The 23,619-nt window shown below is 37.0% G+C and overlaps 2 protein-coding genes across 2 annotated transcripts; one reads left to right on the top strand and one right to left on the bottom strand.

Moving 5' to 3' along the window:
• Positions 1-1,659: 1,659 nt before the first annotated feature.
• On the top strand, positions 1,660-13,516 carry LOC116300733 (uncharacterized). The gene is made up of 8 exons (XM_031709657.2): positions 1,660-1,852; positions 4,840-4,962; positions 6,213-6,382; positions 7,043-10,321; positions 10,773-10,916; positions 11,957-12,028; positions 12,476-12,534; positions 13,026-13,516. The coding sequence occupies exons 1-8, from the start codon at positions 1,833-1,835 to the stop codon at positions 13,083-13,085; spliced, it is 3,927 nt and encodes a 1,308-aa protein (XP_031565517.2). The 5' UTR covers positions 1,660-1,832; the 3' UTR covers positions 13,086-13,516.
• Positions 13,517-14,115: 599 nt separating this feature from the next.
• LOC116300738 (transmembrane protein 39A) lies at positions 14,116-22,542 on the bottom strand. Its single transcript, XM_089038492.1, has 8 exons — positions 22,289-22,542; positions 21,803-21,980; positions 20,121-20,204; positions 18,713-18,867; positions 17,957-18,275; positions 17,439-17,623; positions 15,639-15,759; positions 14,116-14,574 (listed from the first exon to the last, which is right to left on the bottom strand). The coding sequence occupies exons 1-8, from the start codon at positions 22,462-22,464 to the stop codon at positions 14,323-14,325; spliced, it is 1,470 nt and encodes a 489-aa protein (XP_088894618.1). The 5' UTR covers positions 22,465-22,542; the 3' UTR covers positions 14,116-14,322.
• Between the last annotated feature and the right edge of the window lie 1,077 nt (positions 22,543-23,619).

Below are 23,619 nucleotides of genomic sequence, written 5' to 3'. Positions count from 1 at the left end.
ACGCCCATGACAGTAACACCCTTGTCAACGAAGAAGCTGACCTTATTGATCGCAGGCACATGGGGCGTAGCCCTTGGGGTTTACGCCTATGATCTTGTTATGCTGACACGAAGCAAGCCGAATGAGATCATGATATGTGACTATATCGAAAGTACACTCAATTTCTATTATTACGTCGTTCAAGCATCATTTCCCCTATTAATATTCCTACTCATATTGATCATTAACGTCCTTATCCTAAGGAAACTTAGTCAAGAACGAATAACTGTTAATCTTCCACCTTTACAAAGAAAAGCAAGAGATTTGCGAATCAGGAATGCTGTGAGAATGGTCCTGTGCTCATTACTGTTATATATCATCCTCTGGACACCGTTGAACATTCTATACACGTTGTCTTCGATCAGCAGGAAGATATTCAGCCGGCTGCGGTCAGATTGTTTTGCAACTATTCGCATCATGGGTTCTATTGCTATTACTCTTCACGCGGCCAATTCAGCATTCAGTCCTGTAGTCTACGTTGTTTTCCTTGAAGATTTTAGATGCGCTTTGAAGAAACTGTTTCAAGCAAGTGAGTCTTGCACAGCTGGTTCAACAGACGCTGTTGAATTGAATGACAAACCTGCCGTTACGATGTATCATGATAGACAAACTTCTAAACTTTGAGCTAGTAAAGAACAAAAAAAAAAAAAAACGATGGCTAAACAAAATTAAAGGTGCCGGTAACTGAAATAGTCATCATTTATTTTTGCAACAAACAGTTACGTGCTGAAATATGACTTTGATAACGAATCAATTCAGCTCAAGGTCCCTTTGTTGAAGGCTCTGCTTGAGCGCAAACAAATGTCAACTGCCTTTGTATCTTGAAACCTAAAGTATCTTATAAGGGGAAAAAAGTATTTTTGAAAAGGCTTTGGATACTCTATTAGCAATCCCGCAAAAAATCTTTAAATAAAACACAGGCAGCCCAAACCGAAGGTTCCTGTGTATGGTTTATAAGAGAATGTATGGGAGTTATGATAAAGTCATCAGTGACAATTAAAAGTTTCCGCTCAACAATTTGCCTCAAAACTTGACAGTCGTTGCTTTTAGGGGCGAGGTCAAAACAATGATCCAAAATAGGGACCCGATTTTATGAATTAAAGTGGTGGGTACCGGTACATACCCCTCCCCCCTCAGGACTCTTCAAATGCTCGATACTGGGGGTCTGTAGTGGCAATTTCTATACACAAATTTGTTTTTTAGCATACATGCAGACAGACAGTCCATTCATTTCTGTGATTTGGCTTTTAGTTTTGGAGATATTTGGGGACAAAATCTAAGATTCCACTTCCAGAGGTGGTGGGTACCGAGTAACACCACCCCTCCCCCCTAAATCGGGTCCCGTGAGATGACAATGTTTTGCCCTCATCCCTAATACTTTGTTCAGTTTTCAGGGCGAAGTTTCAGCGCGATTTGAGGCCGTTCTTCGATCTCTCCTTAAATATTTAGAGAAGCTTTAAAAAATTAATAAAAAATAATAAAATAAAAAAAAAAATAAAAAATAGCGAATAAACACTAACTTTGCCCTTTGCTTCCTCGCAGTTTCTCTTTATACATTCCAATTAGTCGGGCTTCCTGTGTGTTGTCCCAGGCTCCCCGTATCCCATGGTTCCTGTCGGGTCGCCAGTAAACATGTCGTCGATTTGTTGCCAAGAAGAGGACAACAACAGAAAAACCCGCCATTAAAACTACGAAAATCTTTGCTTAATACCCATTAATCCATGAATTACTGGTCAAAAATGCTACACTGGCGAACCTTGGTGGATATACCTGGCGAATGATGACTGTACAGCATGATAAAAGGTGCATATTCGTATCCTTTGCAAGGTCATTTCGTTTAAACACGAGTGCTACGAACTGCTTTTCTTGTCTTCTTCACAACCGAAAATGTAGTGTTTTGACTAATTTAAGAATTCGTAATGACACCTTACACGCTTCTAAAGCTGATATTTATAATCGTTGCTGCTCGTACTTATAATTTCAAACGATTTGAAAAACTAGTTTGTCAGACAAACCCCGACAAAATGTCAAAGACAGTTGACTTCTGTTTGAGTGAATTTTTTCAAGACATTAACACTCGACAAAAAGCATTATGTGTACACAAACTGCTTTGGCTTTTAAGGTTGCTGTTATCTCTGTTATAAGCTGATTGAATTATCATTGAAAAATTGCGCTTTATTATCATAAGCAAAGAAAGAAAGTTGAATTCATTTTGAAAGTGAGTTTATTAGGGGTTTCCAAAGACACTAAACCTAATAATCTCGTAATATAAAAACTACCTTAAATTTCATCTCTTTTAATAACTGTTCAAAAAATGATTGACAGAAGTTGACAGTGTGACTAATAATTGAAATGGAAAAAAAGTTTGGTTTATCAAATTTCAAATAAGTAGTTTATCAGTATAAAGCATTGATGCTATAAATATAAACTAATTTTGGTATGCAGTTCTTATGATCTTACTCAATGTTTACTATGGCTTAACCGTAGCTGGATAAAGTTTTGGTTTACCTTTATAGTAAAATATGGTATGTTCATTGGTAGTAGCTTAGTGATGTTAAGAGATCTACAAAGAAGTATTATGTTAGTACACATGTGAGTATTTATGTAACAGTTGGTATAAACAGTTGGTAAATTCATTTAACTGCTAAATGTTCTGTCTAGCTCTCATGTACTACTTTATTTTTCAAGGGTGGCGAGGGTTTTATAGCAGTAAAATGTTTGAATTTCACAACTGTGAGTCTTATGAGTTGGGTCTGTGTTTCGATTACTGCTGACCAAATTGATGAAAAGAATTTGTTTGGAGTGTTGTCCTCTCCCTTACTACGAGGGTATTTCTTTAGATTTTCTAGTTGTCCTCATACTGCAAAATCAACATTGCTCATGTGTGGTTGATCGAGAGTTGTGTGTTTAGAATATTACTGTAGATATAGTTGTAAGGAGTGTGGAGTGGACCTTTAGATCTCACTATGATTATTGGTACTAGTTTTAAAATTGGTTCTGTGCCTGAGTTTAACACTGAATTGTACAGTAGTCAATTTCCAATTTAAGAAAAATCTAAAGGTTTCAATATATGTACATGACCACAACTAAGAAATGGTGGTCGTCACTCTTTTTAAAAAAACTCACACTCTTGTACTTGGTGTCAGGCTCTCCGGCTAGGGAGGCTATGCAAAGTCTCTCACTATCACTATATGTGAAATAAGAGATTTTTTAGTAACGTAAGTAAAGACTTTATTTAAAGAGGGTAACATGAAAAAGTGATTACACTTATAAACTTGTGGCCCTCGTCTTAATTATTAAACTACATTACAATATAAAACTATAAAACGTATACCCCATTCACACCTAAACGTGTTATAGTTAAACTATGTTTTTATTAGGAAAAAAATTGAGAAACTAGAAACCTACAATATAATGAAACTTTCTAAAATATTGTCACAGCAAGACAAAGGATAGTTTACATGCATTATTCCACAAAATAATGTGCAGTGTTCATAGATAGTTTTTCAAACCTGTTTAGTTAAACCACTTTAAAACATGTTTAAGCCTTGGTGTGAACATAGTTAATAGAGGGAATTCCCCTCTATTAACTATGGTGTGAATGGGGCAATAAACTATAAAACTGTAGATAGATATACAAATAGAAAAAATGCCAATCCTATATACACCTAATTGCAGGAAGGTTGTCACATTGGAGCCCCTTTTTGGTTTTCTTCCCAGTCATGAAAAGCGATTCTTAAATTCTCATGGGATACGTATAGTACAGTATCACTGACACTTGAGAGAGACTGAACAATAATTCCCTACTAAGCAACACAACATAAATTATATTTATTATAATATTATTATATATTACATATACCATGAAATGAAATAATTCTTATCTTATGACATTGACATAATTGACATAAATTATTTAGATATATTAATGTTTTGAGTTTATATATTCAAGCATTATTTTTTTCATAAATTTTTATCTTATACTCTTGAATGAACTGAGGCAATTAGAAATATTTACTTCAAAATCTCTAATATATAATTATTTTTGATCAGCTGAAATACTGTCAATTAATAATGTTTACACATATGTTTGATTTAAGAGATCAATAACAGTTTTCCGTGTTTGATACTCATATCAAAACACGCGGGATGTTGGGAGAACACGAGAGGAGCGTAGGAAACCACGACGCGTAGCGGAATGGTTTCCAGCTTCTCGAGTGTTCTCCCAACATCCCAAGTGTTTTGATCAGAGTATCAAACACAGAAAACTGTTTTTGATTTGTTTTATAGAATAACAAACGCGCGAAAAGATCGAAAAAAAGCAAAGTCTAAGTAAATTCTCCCTACGTGCCGTCTTATTCAAACTGACCAATGAGCACACGCGATAGATTAAAAATGACGATAGCGTGTTTTGATACTCTCAATATACCAATTATTTTATAAAATGAAATATAAACTTGTTGAAAACCAATTCTTACCAAACATCATTATTAATATTTAATGTTAGTAAATAAAACTGCAGAAATTCGTTATTTTATTGCTGAATAAATTCTGTGTTAGTAGAATCTGTGTTAATCTGTTTTAAAGCACAGTATTTATCATGTTTTACAGCTATTGTATTACCATTCTTTTTATTCTGTAAAGGAATTTAAGTCATATATATAATAATTATAAATATCCCCTCATTTTTTTATTGATTATATAATTCATTCTTGTTTTACAAAACACAGGTGTTATTATAAATATTAATAATGTGTTATATTATAAATGAGTTATAATCCACCTTGACATACATGTCAGAGATAAATACAAGGCTGTAGAGAATGAACAAGTAGAAAGACTGAGAGAAAAAGCCAGACTAGAGGGAAAGAATATACAAGACAGGGTAAAAGAATTGTCTAAGGAAACCAATAGAAGACGAAGGTAAATGAATATTAAACAATAAAAATGGGATTGGACAGGGGTATTTCTACACTTATTATCCACTAAAATCAATTTGGAATTTAGAAGTTGATTGTTGCAGAGGGAGGAAACCCAGACAACCTGGAAAACCTCTCTCTCGCACATAAAAGAGAAAATCAACCAGCAAGTTTACTATACATGTAAGACAGGGCAGAAAAACAGGTTTTGGCCTTTTGCCATAAGGACAGCTTTACGTATTTAAGCTCAATATTTTGTAAACACGTTCTTTTGGAGCCAAATAGCAAAATATCAAATGCGACCAAAATTTATTGAATGAGTATTTGAAATGTAAAGCCATGTACTTTGGGAGAGGTGATATTTTGATCAGCAGAAAAACTGACAATTTCGTGAACACTTAGTAGATTTACTCTTTGAATTCGACAACATTTTGTCTCAAGTTTCAAGCAGCAGTGACACTAATGAAACACTAAAAAATTTTGAGTATTAAACTCAGTTAAATAAAAAAATCGTGAAAGTAGCGGGCTTGTTGTTTTTCTGCCCTGTCAACCATATAATATCTCATGTACAATTTGTAATAAAAGTTGTAAAATATGTAAAAGGCAAACTATGATTTGTCATAAGTACGATAAAAGTCAGGGCATATGGATAACTTGGATTGAATTCAAAATGTAGTGTGCCTTGTGAGACTAAAATTAGCTACCAATATGAAATGGGGAAAAAAATGAGCTTCATTTAAGATTCCAAATAGTCAAAGTAGTATGAATACAGATCAAACATTGTCTTGGTAAAAGAAATTATAGGGTGACCTAAATAACCCACCCCACACCCATACACTGCATAATTTGTTGAGCTTAGTTACAAATATGTTTTTCATCTAATAAATGAATAGCAAAAGCATCACAAAGCACTTCTTGCATAGCAAATTTAAAGTTCTGATTAGTTTTGGTAATATTAATCAAGCCAAGGCTAGTGAATCATAATGAAAAGTGACACTGCAATAATTGACAAACAATTACCTTGAGACCTAGACAACACAGGAAGCTCAATTCCTTGGGGAAGCAACTCCAATCTCTTTTCTCACTACTCTGCCACCAATTGCAAAACAACTTTGAATATGGGGAAAGGGGGTTTCGTATTTTCTAGAAATGATTTTTTGAAATATCCAATTTTTACAATTTGTCCATGAGATTAGGAATTATAAGCGTAATGGTCTCATTACTTTGTTAACTGGTTGTGGTTTTATATTGTAGGGCTTTAGAAAATAAAAAGAAGCAATTAGAGGAAGAAGAGGAGAAACAGAGGGAAGAGCTTCTTGCAGAACGACGCAAGCTTAAGGAAGAAGCAACACAGAAGTTCCAAAAGGAAGCACTGCACAAAAAGAAGACACGACCAAACAGTGGGAAAGAATCATCACCAACAGGTAAGATAGAAGTAGTGATTGGTATTCAGGCTGTAGAGATAGGCAACACAGGTAGCCCAAGCAAGGGTTCTGTGGTGTCATATTGGGTAGTTCCAGAAATCATCCATACCCACCCCACAGAGGAATTTGGAATTTCCAAAGAGTAGGGGGGTCAGAGAAAGAACAAAAATTACAGAGTTTGTATGGGAGAAAATTGGTATTTCTGGGGGTAGGGGGGTGTCTTAAAAAAATTCCTCTGTGAGGGGGATATGTTGAAACTACACATTATAAGAAAATATATGGGATCAATCATTACAAACCTCAATAAAATCGTTGAAATGTGAAATAAAGTAAAGAAATCTTAGTTTACCTTTAAAAAAGAGTACCTCTTTCACCCTGTGTGGTTAGAGGGCAAAAAAGTTAAAATTGGCCTAATACAAATTCTAACCTCGCTTGGGCTACCTGTGGAGGCAAGAGTAAGAATAGAAACTTAATGAAAAGAAAGCAGGGCTTAGCTATTTTGTGTAATTTATATAGCAGATAGATTATAATTATTACTTTAAGACTGGTTAAATCTGACTGTTGCTAACCTCCTATTATATTATAACATGATTGATGTGATGTCCATAGGGACTTTTTGGACAAGTTTACATAAATTAATTAGTTTCAATTTTGTGGCAGGTTCTCCACAATTAAAAGATGGTGTTAGAATAGTCCGAGGTCACATTTTAGAAATCAAGGATGGTCAACAGATAACACGAGCTGCACCAACACTAGAAGATGCACTCAAACTAGTAAACAGCCCCTATCAGGACCTTGAGGACCATGAAATACAGTATTATGGACCCAAGGACATGTACCAAGATCTTGGTGATGACCATACCAAAATAGGGACCTTGAGTGCCCCAATCATGAATCAGGGCCAAATTGGAACATCAGGGGTGCAGAATCCATACTATGAAAGTGATTTATCAATATCTTCCAGTAACTATGGTAACCAAGGAAATAATAATTACCAAGGCAACAATGGATATGCCTTTGACCACGAGGAACAGCTCAGATTACGTGAAAGTGCCCTCCAAAATGGAGGTCCAAAATTTGCCTTTATGAATGAGGAGTGGACAGATGGAGCATTGCCTAAGACTATGGGCAGCCATTCCCCTACAGGAAGTCTAACCAGTCTTGATAGCCTAGATGAGGTACCATCTGACAACTTAGTGACTAAAGACACACCCTGCTCCGCTCCTCTGGTCACTGGGATAATAGTGAAAGATAGCAGGACAAAGTCAGTCTCAAGAAGACGTGTGACTTTTTCTGACAGCATTGAGTTTGACGACGGTCTTACTGGTCAGCTGGTGACTGCAGAGAAGGACAGCTGTAAGCAATATGTCAAATTGTATAACAATAGAATTGCAGCAAATAATGCTTATAATGCAAGCATGAGCCAAGCCCACAGACCAACTGCACCTGTCGTCAAGGGAGTACATAGTGGAGGAGTGGTTGAAACACCAGGTAGTACCCCAATGAAAAGTAATGGATCCCCCTCTAGTGTGTCTCTGCAGTCTGGAAGTAGTGCGAGCATGATTGTTCCAAAGTCCATCTATTCTCAGATACCGTTTTCTGTGAATAAAACCGTTGCTACCACTGGAGAGGTGACTAGTTCCTCTATGACTCACACGGACCATCCTATGCAATGTATAGCTCAACCGGAGCCTACATCACCTAGTGCACCAAGACCTCCAGGTCAGTACGGCACGAGCAGCCTGGGCACTAGGGAGATGGAATCTCAAAGCAAAAAAGAAGACGAAGAACAGGACAGTAGAATCCTAGAGGTGAAAGACAGTTTAGATATTGTACGAGATAGTCTGGACTACACCCAAGAAAGGGTTAGACCAGAGCATGCAACACAAGAAGACGACAATGATTCTCTTAGAGAAGGAGCGATGTATGAAGGTGACGCTCCCGAGGGGTCAAATAAGGAATGCTGTAAAGACTTTGAGCCCGCAGTCCGTAAGATTAGTCAGGAAGAGTTCCATCATGTTGATTACTATGGCAACCCTATCAACATCTACCGCAATCCTTTTGGACAAAAGATCAGCACTGAAGAAGCGAGTCAGACTTTTAATACCACTACAGCTAACATAGCTGCTAGTAGCTCATCCACACTACTTACAACAACTTCAGGTAGTACGCATGCGCACGCATCAAATTCTACTGGACAGAACAAAAGCACAGGTCACAGTGGTGACTATGAACAGGATAGCACACAAGGAAAAGTATCTAAGAGTACAAATAGGGAGTCTATACCACCCGATATTGATTCAATAGCAAAGAATTCAGCATACTATCGTAGTTGGTATCCTGGGAGTTTCTTCCCTTCAAAACCTGACGAACAAGGTAGAGACAGGAATTTGAATGACGATGACGATGAGGTGTTTGAAAAGGCTGGATATACTAAAAAGAACAACAGTGTTGCTTTTATTGTTATGGATGAGCCTCCTAAGCCAAGAAAAAACATGGATTCGCGACCAATGAATGAGAGAAATGAACAAGGTACGAGAACAGACAGTTACACCGGTAATGTCAAAGAAACACCTAACAGAGATCGGTATGGTACTGGGTATGTTTTAACAAACCCACAAGCCCCATATACAACCAGTGACTTGAAAAGAACGGAGAGTATACAATCCAAGGGACATCTTAGCAGTGATACTAGAACTACTTTCAAAGAAAGTAATAATAGTAGTAATATAAATAAGGCACAGAAAGATCATTCGCCAGGTGTTCAGGCGATGGCAGCAAAGCCCCCACACCCCAGCACGAGGCACAAGGGTGTAGTTTATAGTAGCCCGCTACACCGAAAGAGAGCGGCTGCTGCCATAAGACATCATTCGGGGAAGACTTCACCGCGAGGTGTAGGAAGAAAAACTAACCGTACTGTCATCAAGAAGAAAGAAGGCCCACATGAAAGAAATATTAGAGATCAGAAAAACCTGATCAAGAATGGCAGGAAAAATGGGATAAAGGAAGCCGCTGGGGTAGAAAATGATGATGATGATGATGAGATGATTCAAAGCATCAAGCGGGATATGGAGCAAATCAGCATGCGATGTAACTCAAGCACAGCCCAAGAGGAACATCAGAATATTATCAGGAGCATCAATCTGGGAGGACATCTTGCACAGGAGCAAACTGACTCAAATCCAAACGACGATTACAATAAAAGTGACATTAGAACTGTGTACAAGAAAGTCCATCAACCTAGAGTAGGGTCCGCTAAGTCAAGGGGCCAAAAGGTGACGCCTAGTAAGGCCCCACCCTCAAGAATCCCTACCTATGTAGGAACATCAAGTAATGGGCCATCTAGGGCTGGTGAGGAGAGAAAAGAGGATGGTAGTAGTATTAGGACCAATCCTGTTTTCCATGCAACCCCAACGTGGTCGGCAGAGCAGTGCTTGTCCACATATGGTAATGAGCTTCATCATCCTCAAACAACGACTCTTAGACGATCAATATCACTGGATAAAACACCGACAGATGACGAGATTAATATCCTGTGGGACCGAGTCCGAACCTGCTTGCACCACAAAGATACACAGTCTGTAGGCTCAGATTCCTGTGTAAATAGAATCGACGTACGCCGATCTCAGGCAAAACAGTTTCTTCCTCAAGGGGCCCAAGATAACACTCTGAGGGACCCCGAACCTTCCCGTGATAGATCGTCCTCGATAGCTGGCATGGGTACGGTAGGAGGTCTGCGTCGATATGGCTCGCATGAGGTGTTAAGAAGATATGGATCTGCTGATAACCTGGGGTATCGACAGCAACCATTGCTACAACACCGTGCTCTTAGAACAAGACAGTCAGGACAAGGGAAACCACCCATAGTACCTCGACAACAAATGAACATTACTCCCATGACGAGCAGACAAAACCCTTCTGTCAGTCTTTCCACTAGAGGTAAGTAGACTAGACGAGAATTAAGATTCAGCAACGATTTTTTAAATATTTCATTGAAAAAAATTCAATAAAAATTCAATAAAAGTTATTCTTTCCCTTAAAAAAAAAATATTTTAAAAAATTATTTGGATTATATTTTTTTTATTATTTGTGGTCGATCCATCTTGGATGCGCATACAAACATATGAAAATAGAATATATATGTCGTACTAGAAGACATGCTCTAATTTAAGGCGCACACCGACACAGTACCACATTACACGCAACAGGATTGATGGTCGTAACACGTTTTTCCTTTGCCCTCTCAACATTTTTATTTAACATTGACATTTTCAAGTTTTATTTATTTAATTTAATTTTTTTTTGTTTTTGTTTTTTTCTTTTTGTTTTGTTTTTTTTTTTTGTTTGTTTTGTTTTGTTTTGTTTTTTTTTTGTTTCGTGAATATTGTAGGTGCTCCTATTCCTTTGACCCAGACGGAACTACGAGCCGTCATGAAAGCGTCTCAGCAGACACAGGAACATCTGTTTAGACAACACTATGAGACAACTCCCGAACAAACACAGGCTCACCAACTCTTTAATAATGCCAAAAAAGGTAGGTCAACATTAATACTGTAGAGCACTGTGTCACAGACGTTCTCTATCACAGTCAGTAAAGTTTAGATTTGATGGACGTCCATTAAAAGGATGCAGGGGAAAACGAATGAGCTAGACAGGGCAGAAAAACGTCTTTTGGCCTTTCGCCATAAGGACAGCTTTACGTATTTAAGCTCAATATTTTGTAAACATGTTCTTTTGGAGCCAAATAGCAAAATATCAAATGCAACCAAACTTTAGTGAATACGTATTTGAGATATAAAGCCGTGTACTTTGGGAGAGGTGATATTTTGATCAGCAGAAAAACTATCTGACATTTTCGTGAATACTAATAAGTAGAATTACTCTAATTCGACAAAATTTCGTCACAAGTTTCGAGCAGCAGTGACACAAATGAAACGCTTAAAAATTTAAACTCAGTCAAATAAAAAATCGTGAAATTAGCTGGCTTGTCGTTTTTCTGCCCTGTCAATGAGCTAGCTATTTATTTATGGTTCCGACTCAGACAATAGTGAACCAATCAACGTTGCAGCAGTTTTCCCACGCCACTGGAATTCAAATCTTGTCCCACAAAAAGTATTTCTCTTAAAGAGTACTACAAGCATTAAGAGGCAATTTTCTTTCAGTATTTTCACAGGACACTAGAATCTGAAACAATTTACAATTCTGAAATAATTTCCGAGATATTCTAGCTAATTTGTTGAGCTTGTGGGACTTAGCAACGGTAACTAGGCAAAGTCTAAATTGGGTGGAAGTCAATCATAAAAATTGTTTGAAAAAATGAAGAAAACAAGCATGATATGCATGTCTTGTTGGGCGCGTGATTTAGAATGACTGTAAATGAAACGCGTTTAGTTCATAATCAGCTCACTGTATGGCGAAAGGGAGTGTAACAATCAAAGTGTCCTTGCTCTTATGAGTTGAATGTGTACAGTCATGACACGCGTCAGGGACACGCCTCCAGATTTATTACGCTATGTACATGACTCCTATCATAGTTCCTCTTTAATGTTGTTTTGTATTTCTTTGCTTCTCTAGCACCAAGTGCACTTTCAATAGAAGAAAACAAGCTACTAGAATCACTTGATCGTCTGAATGAAAGATTGAAGGGTAAGCTTCAAACTAATATTCGCACTTTCGCATTCCCTATAATACTGTACATCGCGTTTCGTTGGGGGAGGGGGAGGGGGAGGGGGAAGGTAGGATGATTATTCTTGAACATGATTCCAATAGCCTACACCTCAAACTAATACTCCTTCATGCTTCATTGTGAAGTGATATTAGCTATAGTTGTAATTATCGGACTATCTATGTGGTATAGCTAGCGCTCCATAGAAGATCACGCGGACCCAGCTGTAACTAGTTCACAAGACTGGTTTTTCAAACCCATTTATCCATCAAAAACATCTATCCCTTTTAAAGTGGAGTTAAATACCCTGTAGCACGAGAATCCCGGTGGGCTAGGGTCTTTCGATAAATCCTCTCACTGACTCTAGTAAGCATTTCTTAAGTTCTTCTTTCGTATGTGATAATATTTTTTCTTTTTTCGTTATGTAGTTCAAGAGGCCATTACAGCAAATCTGACTCCCAAGAGAACTCATTCAGCTAATCCCTCGGTAAATACGCAGTTCATTGACCTGAGTACCCTAAGTGTTAAATCCTTTATTTTGTTAGTGTGACAACCGATGAGCATTAACGCGTGACGTTAGCGCTCATCCATTCACAATACTTCGTCGCCGCAGCACAAGGAGTGCGCCACAACATCTCCGTACAAAACGTTTTTTGGCGTCAATAAAAATGTACGTTGTACCCAAGACACCTGTGGAGTAGAGGTGGGGGTGGGGGGAAGGGGGTGGTATCTATGGACTGCAAGGAAAACTATGAAATGCATTGTTGATGCTGCTTATCCTGGATTACATCTAGCAATCTTAATGTTACAGCAGTTCGTTACGTACCCGTGCTGTACACAAGTGTTGCGGAAACCGTTCTAAATGCTTTGTAACTGGCCAGTAGTCAATGACTTATATTATGTGTATCTATATTATGTGTATGAAAAGTGTTCAATGATAATAACATTGCAATTTTTTTTTTTCGTTTTGTCTTTTAGACGCATCCACGACCAACATCCAAGCAGCGAGCATCTTCCTCGACTTACAGATACAAATAGTGCAAGCTCTTGTCATACAGCAGAGTTATAAAATGCAATAATTGATCGTGGTTTTCATGGTGTAACCATAGTACATGATGACAGGCCATTGGTCAATAACGATAAACCCTATAGTAAGCGCTGGTATATTGGGTTTAGTGAATCCACTGATTCCAATAGTTGAATTGGTTTATATAAACCTGAAGAAAGCCAGACCCTTGTTTTGAGATTTAGAATGTATTTAACGTGATAAAGTTAAATGCCCTTTATTTATGTGTATTGTTGTACATGATGAAAGTACAACATGACGTGGGTGTTATATATTGAAATAATATAGGTATGTTGTTTGGTACGAAGTTTTACCAAGCGGCCTCGGACATTCCCAGCAAGCCCTGGGATGACTGTGCAAGTACATGAGAGTGAATGGAAGATTATTAAAAATGTAAAAAACGCTTTGATTATTTGGTTTTATTGTCCAGATAGGTGTCTCAGACAATTAACAAATAGACATCAGTTGGTTTTTTTTGTGTCTGTCCTCTTATTGACGATAAATTGCGTCATCACATTTCCAAAGTAGTGTGGATTCACGAGGCGTAGCCGGGTGGATCCGCATACTACTTTGACAATGTGATGAAGAAATTTATCGTCAATAAGAGGACAGACACATAAAAAACTGATGTCTATTTGTTTTTTACAATAACAAAGACGATAAAAACTTCTCATTTTTAGCGATCAAAACAACCAACGGAAAGAGCGCGCGCCAACCAATCAACGCGCGAGAAATTTGTAAGTTATCGTAAAAATGTGAATAGACCTTTTTCAAGTTCCAAATTACTGTTGTTTTCCTTTACTCCCTTTACTCAGTGTTAGCCTAGTAAGTGTCTAAATATTCACAAATACAAACAGTAAAGTGAAGAATGCACAACTTCCGCAAAACAAACATTTTGAAATTCCACGGACCTTCACTGGAATACATAAATCAAGGCTAACTCTGAGCAACAGAGAGCTCAAGACTGGAGTATTCAAAGGCAGACATCAACAAGAGCGTTAATTATGCTTTTAAAATATTTTATTTTTTCTTTTGTTACTGTTTTCAACTGTTGTTATTTATTACTGTTACTGTCCATACTTCATATTTCTGACGTCACCGTCCAAACTATTGTAGTCTTACTAAAACATATTAGGGTCTATGCCTCTTTGAATATAGCTAAGAATTTCCGAATCTTTTAATAGAAAAAATTAGTGCTTGTGATCGTCGTTAGTCATCGTCATCGTCGTCGTCATCGTCATCATCTTGTCCTGTGTCTTTCTGTTTTACGGATCCCTGCAGTGTCCAGCGATCTCTGAGGACTCTGTAGAGCGTAGCGTAGTTAAATAGAAGCATGCCAATGATAGACATCAGTTGGTGCCAGTAAGAACACCTTGTGATCAGGAACAACTGGTACACGACTAGAGTGAGTAGTGCACTGGCCATCCAGTTCAGTAACCGTAATGGAGACTCGAACATGAACTAAACAAAACAAATAGGGTGTGAGAATAGAGGGGTTCAACTATATATCCGTGAAATAGCATTAACTAATCAGTACAAAAAGCACCAGTGAAACAATTGAAAACACCAGAAATACATGCGCTTAGTGCTATTACGTTTTCGTGCTATTTCACGGACATATAGTTTGCACTCTATAAGGAGAACTGACGTCATCAAAAAACTAAAAGCCAAAGTATTCATTCCGACACGAGTGAAAAACGTCTGCGCATGCTCTGAATCCGTATGTAAATTTGACTTTCAAACATGCCTAAGTAATTGGACTTCACCAAATGCCAAAACTTAGTGTCCATGCTTGAAACGTAAGGCTTAATTTTTTCATATTGTGTTTGTTAATACAGTATCTTGGTCTGACAAAAGTATACTCTCGAACTTTTTTGTATACTCGGAGAAAACAAACATTTATTTTCTCACTCAAACTTTTCTAAATTCTTATTACAAGTCCAGAGAAAATTAGGTGAAAGTCAAGATTTTCAAAGTCCGTACAGTGGATCCAGTATTTTCCCATTTTGACCCAAAATAGAACTCTTGCGTGGAATATTTTGCCATTCCAGGCCACGTGTCATTTCCAAGAGTAATCATTTCCTCTTCTTTTTTTAACAGTTGCCAGGAAAATACAAGAAACGACTCAAACAAAGAATCTTATTCTCAAGGGAATGACACATGGTCTGAAGTGGGAAAACATTAAAGACAATCTTGCGTAGCTCCTGCCCGCCATGAAAACACGGTCATTAGTTCTATATTAAGAGGTGGAAATTAACTAGATAACTGTAAGAGAAACAGGAGAAAAGTGTCTATAAACCAAGAGGAACAACTGAGAGAATATGAAATAATGAAAACGAAAAGGGAATGATGAATGGGTAAGAGGTTAACTGAAAAAAAGACGACCACTGAACATACAAACGTTCGCAATTTCATTTCTACTTGCGAATTTTAACCATTACCATATTAATGGCAGCCGACAAATTCATCACTTCGGATCGAAACGGAAAAGAAAATAACTGGGATAGACAAAATGGACTACTTACAAAAAATCTAGCGTGATGAGGATCTGAAGGAACAGCTACATTATGCACTCCTAGACCACGGTATAGTACTTTGTTATATCGTACAAGTACTCCCTGAGGCCACACTGTTATTGGTGACCATCTACAACAAACAAAAAAATTAAAAGTTACTGGTTGTACAATGGATAAAATGCAATGCAATTCAATAGATTGAGCCCCCAACCCGTAAAAAAGCCACCGAACTCAGTTTTGTACAGTGTCGTACTAGTTGTACAGGTTCTCCCAGTTAGGACCTACGAGAGGAAACAAGAAGGAAACTGAGATAGGCGAGTATTTCCACAGGGAGCCCAATTTAGATTAAAGTGAATGGTGAAAATAAAATCGGAAAAATTAAATAATTAATATTTTTTTAAATTCGAGATCAAGATAATGTCCTCCGTAATACGAAAGAGCAAAAAAATCAATAAAAAATGCATTTTTTTCAGAGTATATATACATAAGATCGACATCAGATACCATAGGGAAATTATATAGGAAAACAAAGGCGCGCGCGAAAAAAAATGTTCTAGTGCATTTTTCATTGATTTTTTTGCTCTTTCGCATTACGGAGGACATTATCTTGATCTCGAATTTAAAATATATTAATTATTTAATTTTTCCGATTTCATTTTCACCATTCACTTTAATCTAAATTGGGCTTCCATTGGTATTCCTTGCTGTTTAACCGATCAAATGCCAGACAAAAGGGAAAATCTTTGAATTATAAATTTACAATAGATGCTTTACACCATTATGTGATGGCAGCCATGACTAGAGGGACGAAAAATTAGTCTGGTCTACAATCTGATTTACATGAGAAATAATTGATCTTTCCAGGAGAAAAAGACTATTGCTGTGCCTACTGTCATGGCTGCCATTACGTGATGGTGCAAAAGCTCTATTCAAAAAAACTCGTGCGATAATTAGACACTTCAGTGGCAAACTATTCATAAACTGCACTCATAAAACTTTGGTCACAGGAACTTACTTAAATTCTATGGACTATAGATAAAACACTCTTGGCCTGCAAAAATCCCCCAGGAAATGAAATGACAAAAGACCTTGCCGCCATATTGGAGGAAATAACCAGAATGTCATCCAACATGGCGGCTTTGAAGTTTGAAATTGTTCAACACAAGTCGAACCTGTAATTGTAACGTGCATAATAGGACGTTTGAGTGATGGCATCATTGACCTCTACTACCAGACTCCCTTGCACACTTTCTTTTGTTCAGTTAATTAGCACCAATTGTCTTACCGTTCTCATAAGGGAACACAGATTAAATTTTAAGAAAGAAAATTCACAAAGCATTATGGTAGTGGGAGTCAAGTGACACCATCATGCAAACGTCTAATACCAGCGGCAGATTCAGGGGGTGATAAAAGGGGTGACTAGTTATTCCACCCCCTCCTCCCCCCTTCTCCCTTCTCCTCCTTCCCCCCTCCACCCCCCCCCCCCCCCCCCCCCTATTCCTTGCTAAAATTTCTTAGTATATCGTTAGTAACAGTCATTCTGCCCCTTTTCCTTGAATTCCTAGTAAAATCTTTGTAATAAATCCCCCACCCCTCCTCCCCGTCTAAAATTCCTGGACAAGCCCATGAATACCAATCTTTAGTTTTGGCGTAATGTTTTCTTTATTTAACGGTTGCACATGAGAAGACGTGTGAATATGAATACTACTTTAACAAGGAATTCTATTCTAAGGAGAATGACATGTGGTCTGAAATGGGAAAACACTACACCCAAGGTAAAGATGTCTATTCCTGTCTTATTCTACTCACATATGAGGTGTGTCTCTTTGTCCACAAGAATATCGTTCCCAGCCTCCAAGATGAGCAGCACATTTATGTAACGCATCACAGTAGTTCAGCGGTAACATGTACATCATTAGCATCATTAATGAACTTAACCAGATGAATAGTGTTTGTTGTAATGCCCACCACAGATCGTAATAAATATAGTGTTGCTAAAATAAAATACAATAAATAACATTAATAAATATTCCTCGCCTGCCGAAACTTAGAACTAGATACTTTTATTTCCTAAAAATATTTGCAGCCACAAGGCTGAATTGCGAAAGGACTCGCAAAATATGAAAAATATATAGGGAGGAGTTTGTGCAGACTGTGTTGGTGGTTACTAACGACTTCACTGAACACAGTTTGGCTGCTTGCTTCTCTTCTTTCAAAGAGCGTTGACAGTCCTGAGACTTCTAGAGCCCTGATATAGGGTATATCGGGATGGATTAATCGTAACATGGCTGCCTCATGAGAAAGATCTTTAATACATGTTGACATACCTCAGAAAATCTCATAGGAATAAACCCAACAAAATACGCTGAAACCAAAGACTGGAACAAGACTTGCTTTACTCTCCAGTTAAAATCTGTGCGAAGGCATTCAGCTTCATACCGTACTGCATCAGGTGGAAGGTTACATGGCGTTTCCAGCAGCGTTCTGTCCTTGGACTCCACATTGTGTAGTGCTTTTCGGTCCATATTCTTGTTTATTAACGGGTCCATTTGATGTAGCAGCTCAATGTGAGGGCTTAATTTAAACATTACTTTGTTGCCTTGTGGGTCCAGAGTAAATCCAAACACACACAGATACATTATCACACTGAAATTAGAATCAAAACACCCATGTCCTATGTAAATAATAAATATCTTGTTACAGGAAAGCTGCATTTTTTTGACATATAAGACAAGAGTTTTAAATATCATTAATTTTAAAACACACAACACTCAAGCCACATATTTTGCCAAGCCAGGGAGGAAAACCAGAGAACCCAAAGAATTATACTTGTGGCAAGGGAGGGGACAACAAATTGAACGAACTGAACTCGCACATATAGCATGAAGCCAGGAATCGAACTCACGACCTCTGACTATAACTATGCAGCAGTGAGAGACAGTGCCATAGCAGCACTTGCCACCAATGCCACTCATATGTCAAAGTGAAAAAGGGAGTTTTTCATAGGATAAAAAATGTGTTATATACGAATATATACCATGAAAAAATGATTAATGCATGGGTATATGTTATGTTATACTCACGGGTAAACCAAGAAGAGGTAGTTTGGAATAGCATTATGCTGAAACAGTTTCCATAGCAACCAGACTGATATTATGGAGAAGAAAGAAACTAATACCATTCTTAACAGCAAAACACTGACATATTTGATATTGTAAAGTACTTCTGAAGCAAGAAGCTGAGAAAAGAGGAAAAACAAAAATTATTTAGATTATTTAAAAACTGCATTTTTACATTAGTTACTAGGATAAAACACATTCAAAATAATGTATAGAGCTTTTAAGTTGTGGCATATTTCCAGGTGCAATAGCTCACAAATGTGATCATGAAATAAAGCGAAAAATGTTATCAATAATTGTTCAAACTTTCATCTGGGCAATAAATCCTGTCATGAAGTAAATTAAAGTAAGGAAAATCTTTGAATACTGTATGTACTGATTTTTCTTTGCAAGGATTGGGAAGTCTTTTTTCTATGCTTAAATGCTCTATTATTATTCTAGAAAAAATATATTCCTTTTAAATTGATAAATGAAATTTATGTGTAGATGATAGTGGTCTTACGAATAAATGGAAAGGAAGCAAGGAAGGATGACAGAGTGTGGATGGATAAATAGACGGGATAGAGAAAATTAAGGGAGGAGATGACAAAAAAAAACATGGTTACATCATTTACTGGCCAGGAAGTCTGTATAGAGAAGAACTGTGCCCATAGTCTTTAACATACAGGACCGATGCCATAAGGCCAAGATCCATTTCCTAGGTTGAGGACACAGTTTTTTCCTAAGGACCAACTTTAGAATGGTAACTAACTTTTTTTAACATTTACTTTATTAATTAATATCCAACTGTTTTGCTTTTTTTAAAAAAAATCGTTTAGCAATTTGTTATTCCATGCCCAGGCCTGCAGATGGCATAGCAGTAGAGACAGAAATGCTACCAGTTCGCTCAGCCAATCAGAATGCACAATTTTAAGGATACCAGGTTGGAAAACGATAAGTTGGTAATATTGAGTGGAAAAAAAATTTTGCTCTGTGGACTCGACCTCCCTCAGATAAACCTAACGAGGTAAATTCCAATTCAATCCATCAATCAATTAGCCATGCAAAATCTTTGCTCAGTTCAAAGGTTGTTCCAAGGTATCATTGAAATTTGAGGTTACCGTGTATACAGTATATATTATAAACACTTTAAACCTTACTATGTTTTAAGAGTGAAATATTACACCTATCCTTGGCCATGTGCTACTTACTATCACTAGGAAAAATTAATTTCCTGCTACACTGGATCATTGATTTTTTAAACGAACCCCCCCCCCCCCTCCCCCTTTCCACTTTAAAGGGGTTAAGCTTTCCTTTCTTATAGCCCTTCTCCCTCCTCCCTCCTCAAATACAATTTATGGTCATTGTGTAAGCAACAGAACATGCATCTCACCTGTTTGAGCAGCATCCATGCCATTCTTCTGCTCAGGAAGATAACAATAAATGATACCAGGTATGGATCTACCACATGGAAATTCTAAACCAAAAAAACAACAACATATCAACAACATGGAATGCCAAATAATTTGAAGCCAAGTTCATATTCATAGTGTTATCATTGAATAAAAACATTCAGAAATATAGCAGCAGGGCTAAAATAACAGCTGGTCAGTCGACGCAGGTCATGATGACTAATATATCAGTCATACCTTGTTTCTCAAAGTATCAAAGTTACTAGTCAAAATAATCAACAAGGTAAAGATTTGAGCAGACAAGTTTCTATTCTGGACATAAATTGTCTGTTGATCAGTTGTAATATAGCCTTAATTGAACTGTGAATCACATCAGTCACCGTCATATAAACTTTGATCAGCCCAGAGTTTGTTTATGTTCTGGTATTATTACAAACATACTATCAGCTATCTAAAGACAAAGTATAGCATCTCACATTCATCATCCTGAAAAGAACTCTCTTACAACAAAAGATTAATGTCTCATGTAATGCAGCATATAGTAGGTAGATTGAACAATTACTGAACATTTATTTTTATAATTGGTTATAAAATAACAGTGCTCAACACTGTGTAAAACAGATTAGATACACCAGTCTCATAAATAATGCAGTGTATTATAAAATCAATAGTTGGGGCTACTTTCAAATGGCATTTTGCATCTCAACATACCATATTTATTGTTACCTGTATTAAACTTAACATAATATTATTGATAGAGTGCAAACAATATAACCGTGAAACTTTAGTAATACTAAATAGCACAATATCATGCAAATTCTAATGTTTTCTATTGTTTAATTAGCACTATTTTGTAATATTTAGTAATAAGTGTTTCACGGATTAATTGTTTGCACTCTAACCAAAACTTATAATTAAATAAAAAATAGAAAAAAGTTAAAATGCTATATAACTTTGGTTAATTTGCTAGCTAGATAGTTTATAAGAGTGTTCTATTGTATTTGGGAGGGCTTATTTGAAAGGGTTTCAATTTTTGAAGGCTTAAATTTAAATTTGGAGGTTTTGAGAAATATCTTTTTTTTTCCGAAGCATATGCCTTTATACTTTCAAAAATCTACATATTAAAATTACTCTTGAATTATGAACCATAGACATATCTACTACTTGCAAGCTAATAAAATATTTTTTCTGTTCTGAATGTTAATAGTAATGTCAATGATAAGTATCCTAGGTTTTCCTTTCATTTAAAATATTTGTTTTTAGTTAGCATTTCAATGCCTGCTGAAACATAAATACACTGTCAACATGTAAATTAGGTCACAGATATTGCACAAAATTAATACTATGTACTTATTGACTGATAAATAGTAATTAGCAAGAAAAAATGTTCAGATATGGAAATTATAAAATATGTTAGAAAATTTTTGTCGAATATTAGAGTCTTTAAAAAAACTATATTCATTCATTAAGAAGATATAAGATAAATTATACATTATGAAAATATATATACAGGTAAATAAAGCTTATATGAATTTTAATTATGAAATTGATATGAAAAACATTAATCTATAAATATATATATAATAGAAAGGATCTTTGTTGGATGTGAAAGTAAGGGTTTAGGAGCTACTAATGATTCGTGTACAAATAAAAACTGTCTTACCAGCTTGTATATATTGATGTACTGAAGAACTAGTGCCGATAGTAAGTAAGAAAAAAACAGTACTTCAAATCCCATCATCGTGAAAACTGGAACTTTGGGTGGTTGAAAGTGGAAAGCGGGAGGAACGGTTAAGAGAGAAGAGATTGTGTGGTGTCCACCGGTACTGGAAGATCCGTTTCTGTTGATGACAAAGAAAAGGTAACAAAATATAAGAAGCGAGCGGCTGGAGACAAGCGTTAGATGGCTATAGGCTAAACAGCCTTTAAATTAACACAACACAACACAGGTGTTCACTGTGCTAAAAATATCATCAACCACAAAACGGACTGTAAAACCATGGAAATCTCGAACCACAGGCTTTGTTAACTCACAGTACCGAAAGAGGAAGAACGTACAGCACATAAAAATATAAGAAAGCTAAAAAAATCGCACCAGAGTAAAACTATTCACGAATAAAAAGGATATATTGTAAATGTTTATAGTCACCGGCAACTTTTAGTAGGGTTTTGAGTTCCTCGGACTCCGGAGATTGTACTGGCCTTAAGACTACTAAATTTCCTGCCTCCAGGCATCAAACGATCGCAGGATAAGTAGAGATTATTACTGAACAAGCACACGGCGATCAGACATCCAGGAATGGAGATTTCGTAGTTTTTCTTCATCAATACATCTTGTGTTCTACAAACTGTTGTGTTGAGTGAAGACAAGGCTTTGGACTAGACGGGGTTACCGCTGACTGTACGTTATGCGGGCTCTTGGGCACCACTTGGAAAGGATTCTGGGAATATTTCATTGAATACACAAACGTTGGCAAACAAAATCCCAGTCTTTTATTTCATTTATTTATTCATTTTTTTTTTTATTTACTAGAAACAAACTCGTTTTTTTATGCATAAGAGCCGAGACCAATTGCAAAACAATGGTAGAGGGTAAAAACTTGACATCATTTCCTGTCTCAGCTCGTGCGGAACGAGTCATCAGAGTATATCCCAATCTTTCAACTAAATTTTTTTCCAGCGCCAATTGTGGAGAATAACAACGAGCCAAAATGCATCAAGTAAATGCACAACAAATAGCTTTATTGCCACGAGCAATACGAAACGGGTCCCAGATGGCTGACCGCTTTTCGGCCGGTACTGCAACTCTTCCTTTCTTAACTATAATAAAACCCACGTAACTACAAAGGTCAGAACAACTGACATTATTAATAAACAGATACGCGGTGGTCAATGCTACTGTGGGTTTGATTTACCTAATTGTTCATTTTCATTTTTGTAATACAATTAAAAGCTAGTCTGTAACATAGTCTGTAAGGTGCTTAAGTGGCAGCGGTAAAGGATTGGGTTTCTACCCGGTCACAAGGTAGCCACGTTCATTGTGAAACCATACAGGTATAGATTGTCTGCACGTGTCACGTACAAGTTGCACCAATACCAGGTTCCCTTACAGCACCCTTAGTTCTGATATTGACAAACTAGTCGGATACTGCTGAAGGGGGGGGCTTGTCACGCACAAATGTTTCAGTATGAGGCTAAAATAATTATATCTTACCGCCTGTCACGAATGACTGAGGCATTTAGCACGTAGCCTCATACTGAAACCTTTGTGCGTGACAAGCGTAAAATATCTCGGAAGTGGGCTACGATGTGGCGTAACGTGGAGCCGACGCACGTCTTCTTCAGGACGTTGGAATATACCAAGTTCTTCTAGTTGATTAAACTTTTCTGGAGTTCCATGAGCTTTCCTCGGTTAGTGGGGGAGACGACCTTCTCGTAGGGGGAGGGGGGCTCAACCGGGCCCATGTTTATCTTGGTCTT

The sequence above is a fragment of the Actinia tenebrosa genome, unplaced genomic scaffold (assembly GCF_029948245.1).
Source record: "Actinia tenebrosa isolate PJP-AT-01 unplaced genomic scaffold, QUT_ActTen_1.0 PGA_scaffold5__44_contigs__length_20552954, whole genome shotgun sequence".
NCBI classification, from domain to species: domain Eukaryota; kingdom Metazoa; phylum Cnidaria; class Anthozoa; order Actiniaria; family Actiniidae; genus Actinia; species Actinia tenebrosa.
Note: the sequence above shows the minus strand (reverse complement) of the source record. Positions and strands in the feature narration are given on the sequence as shown.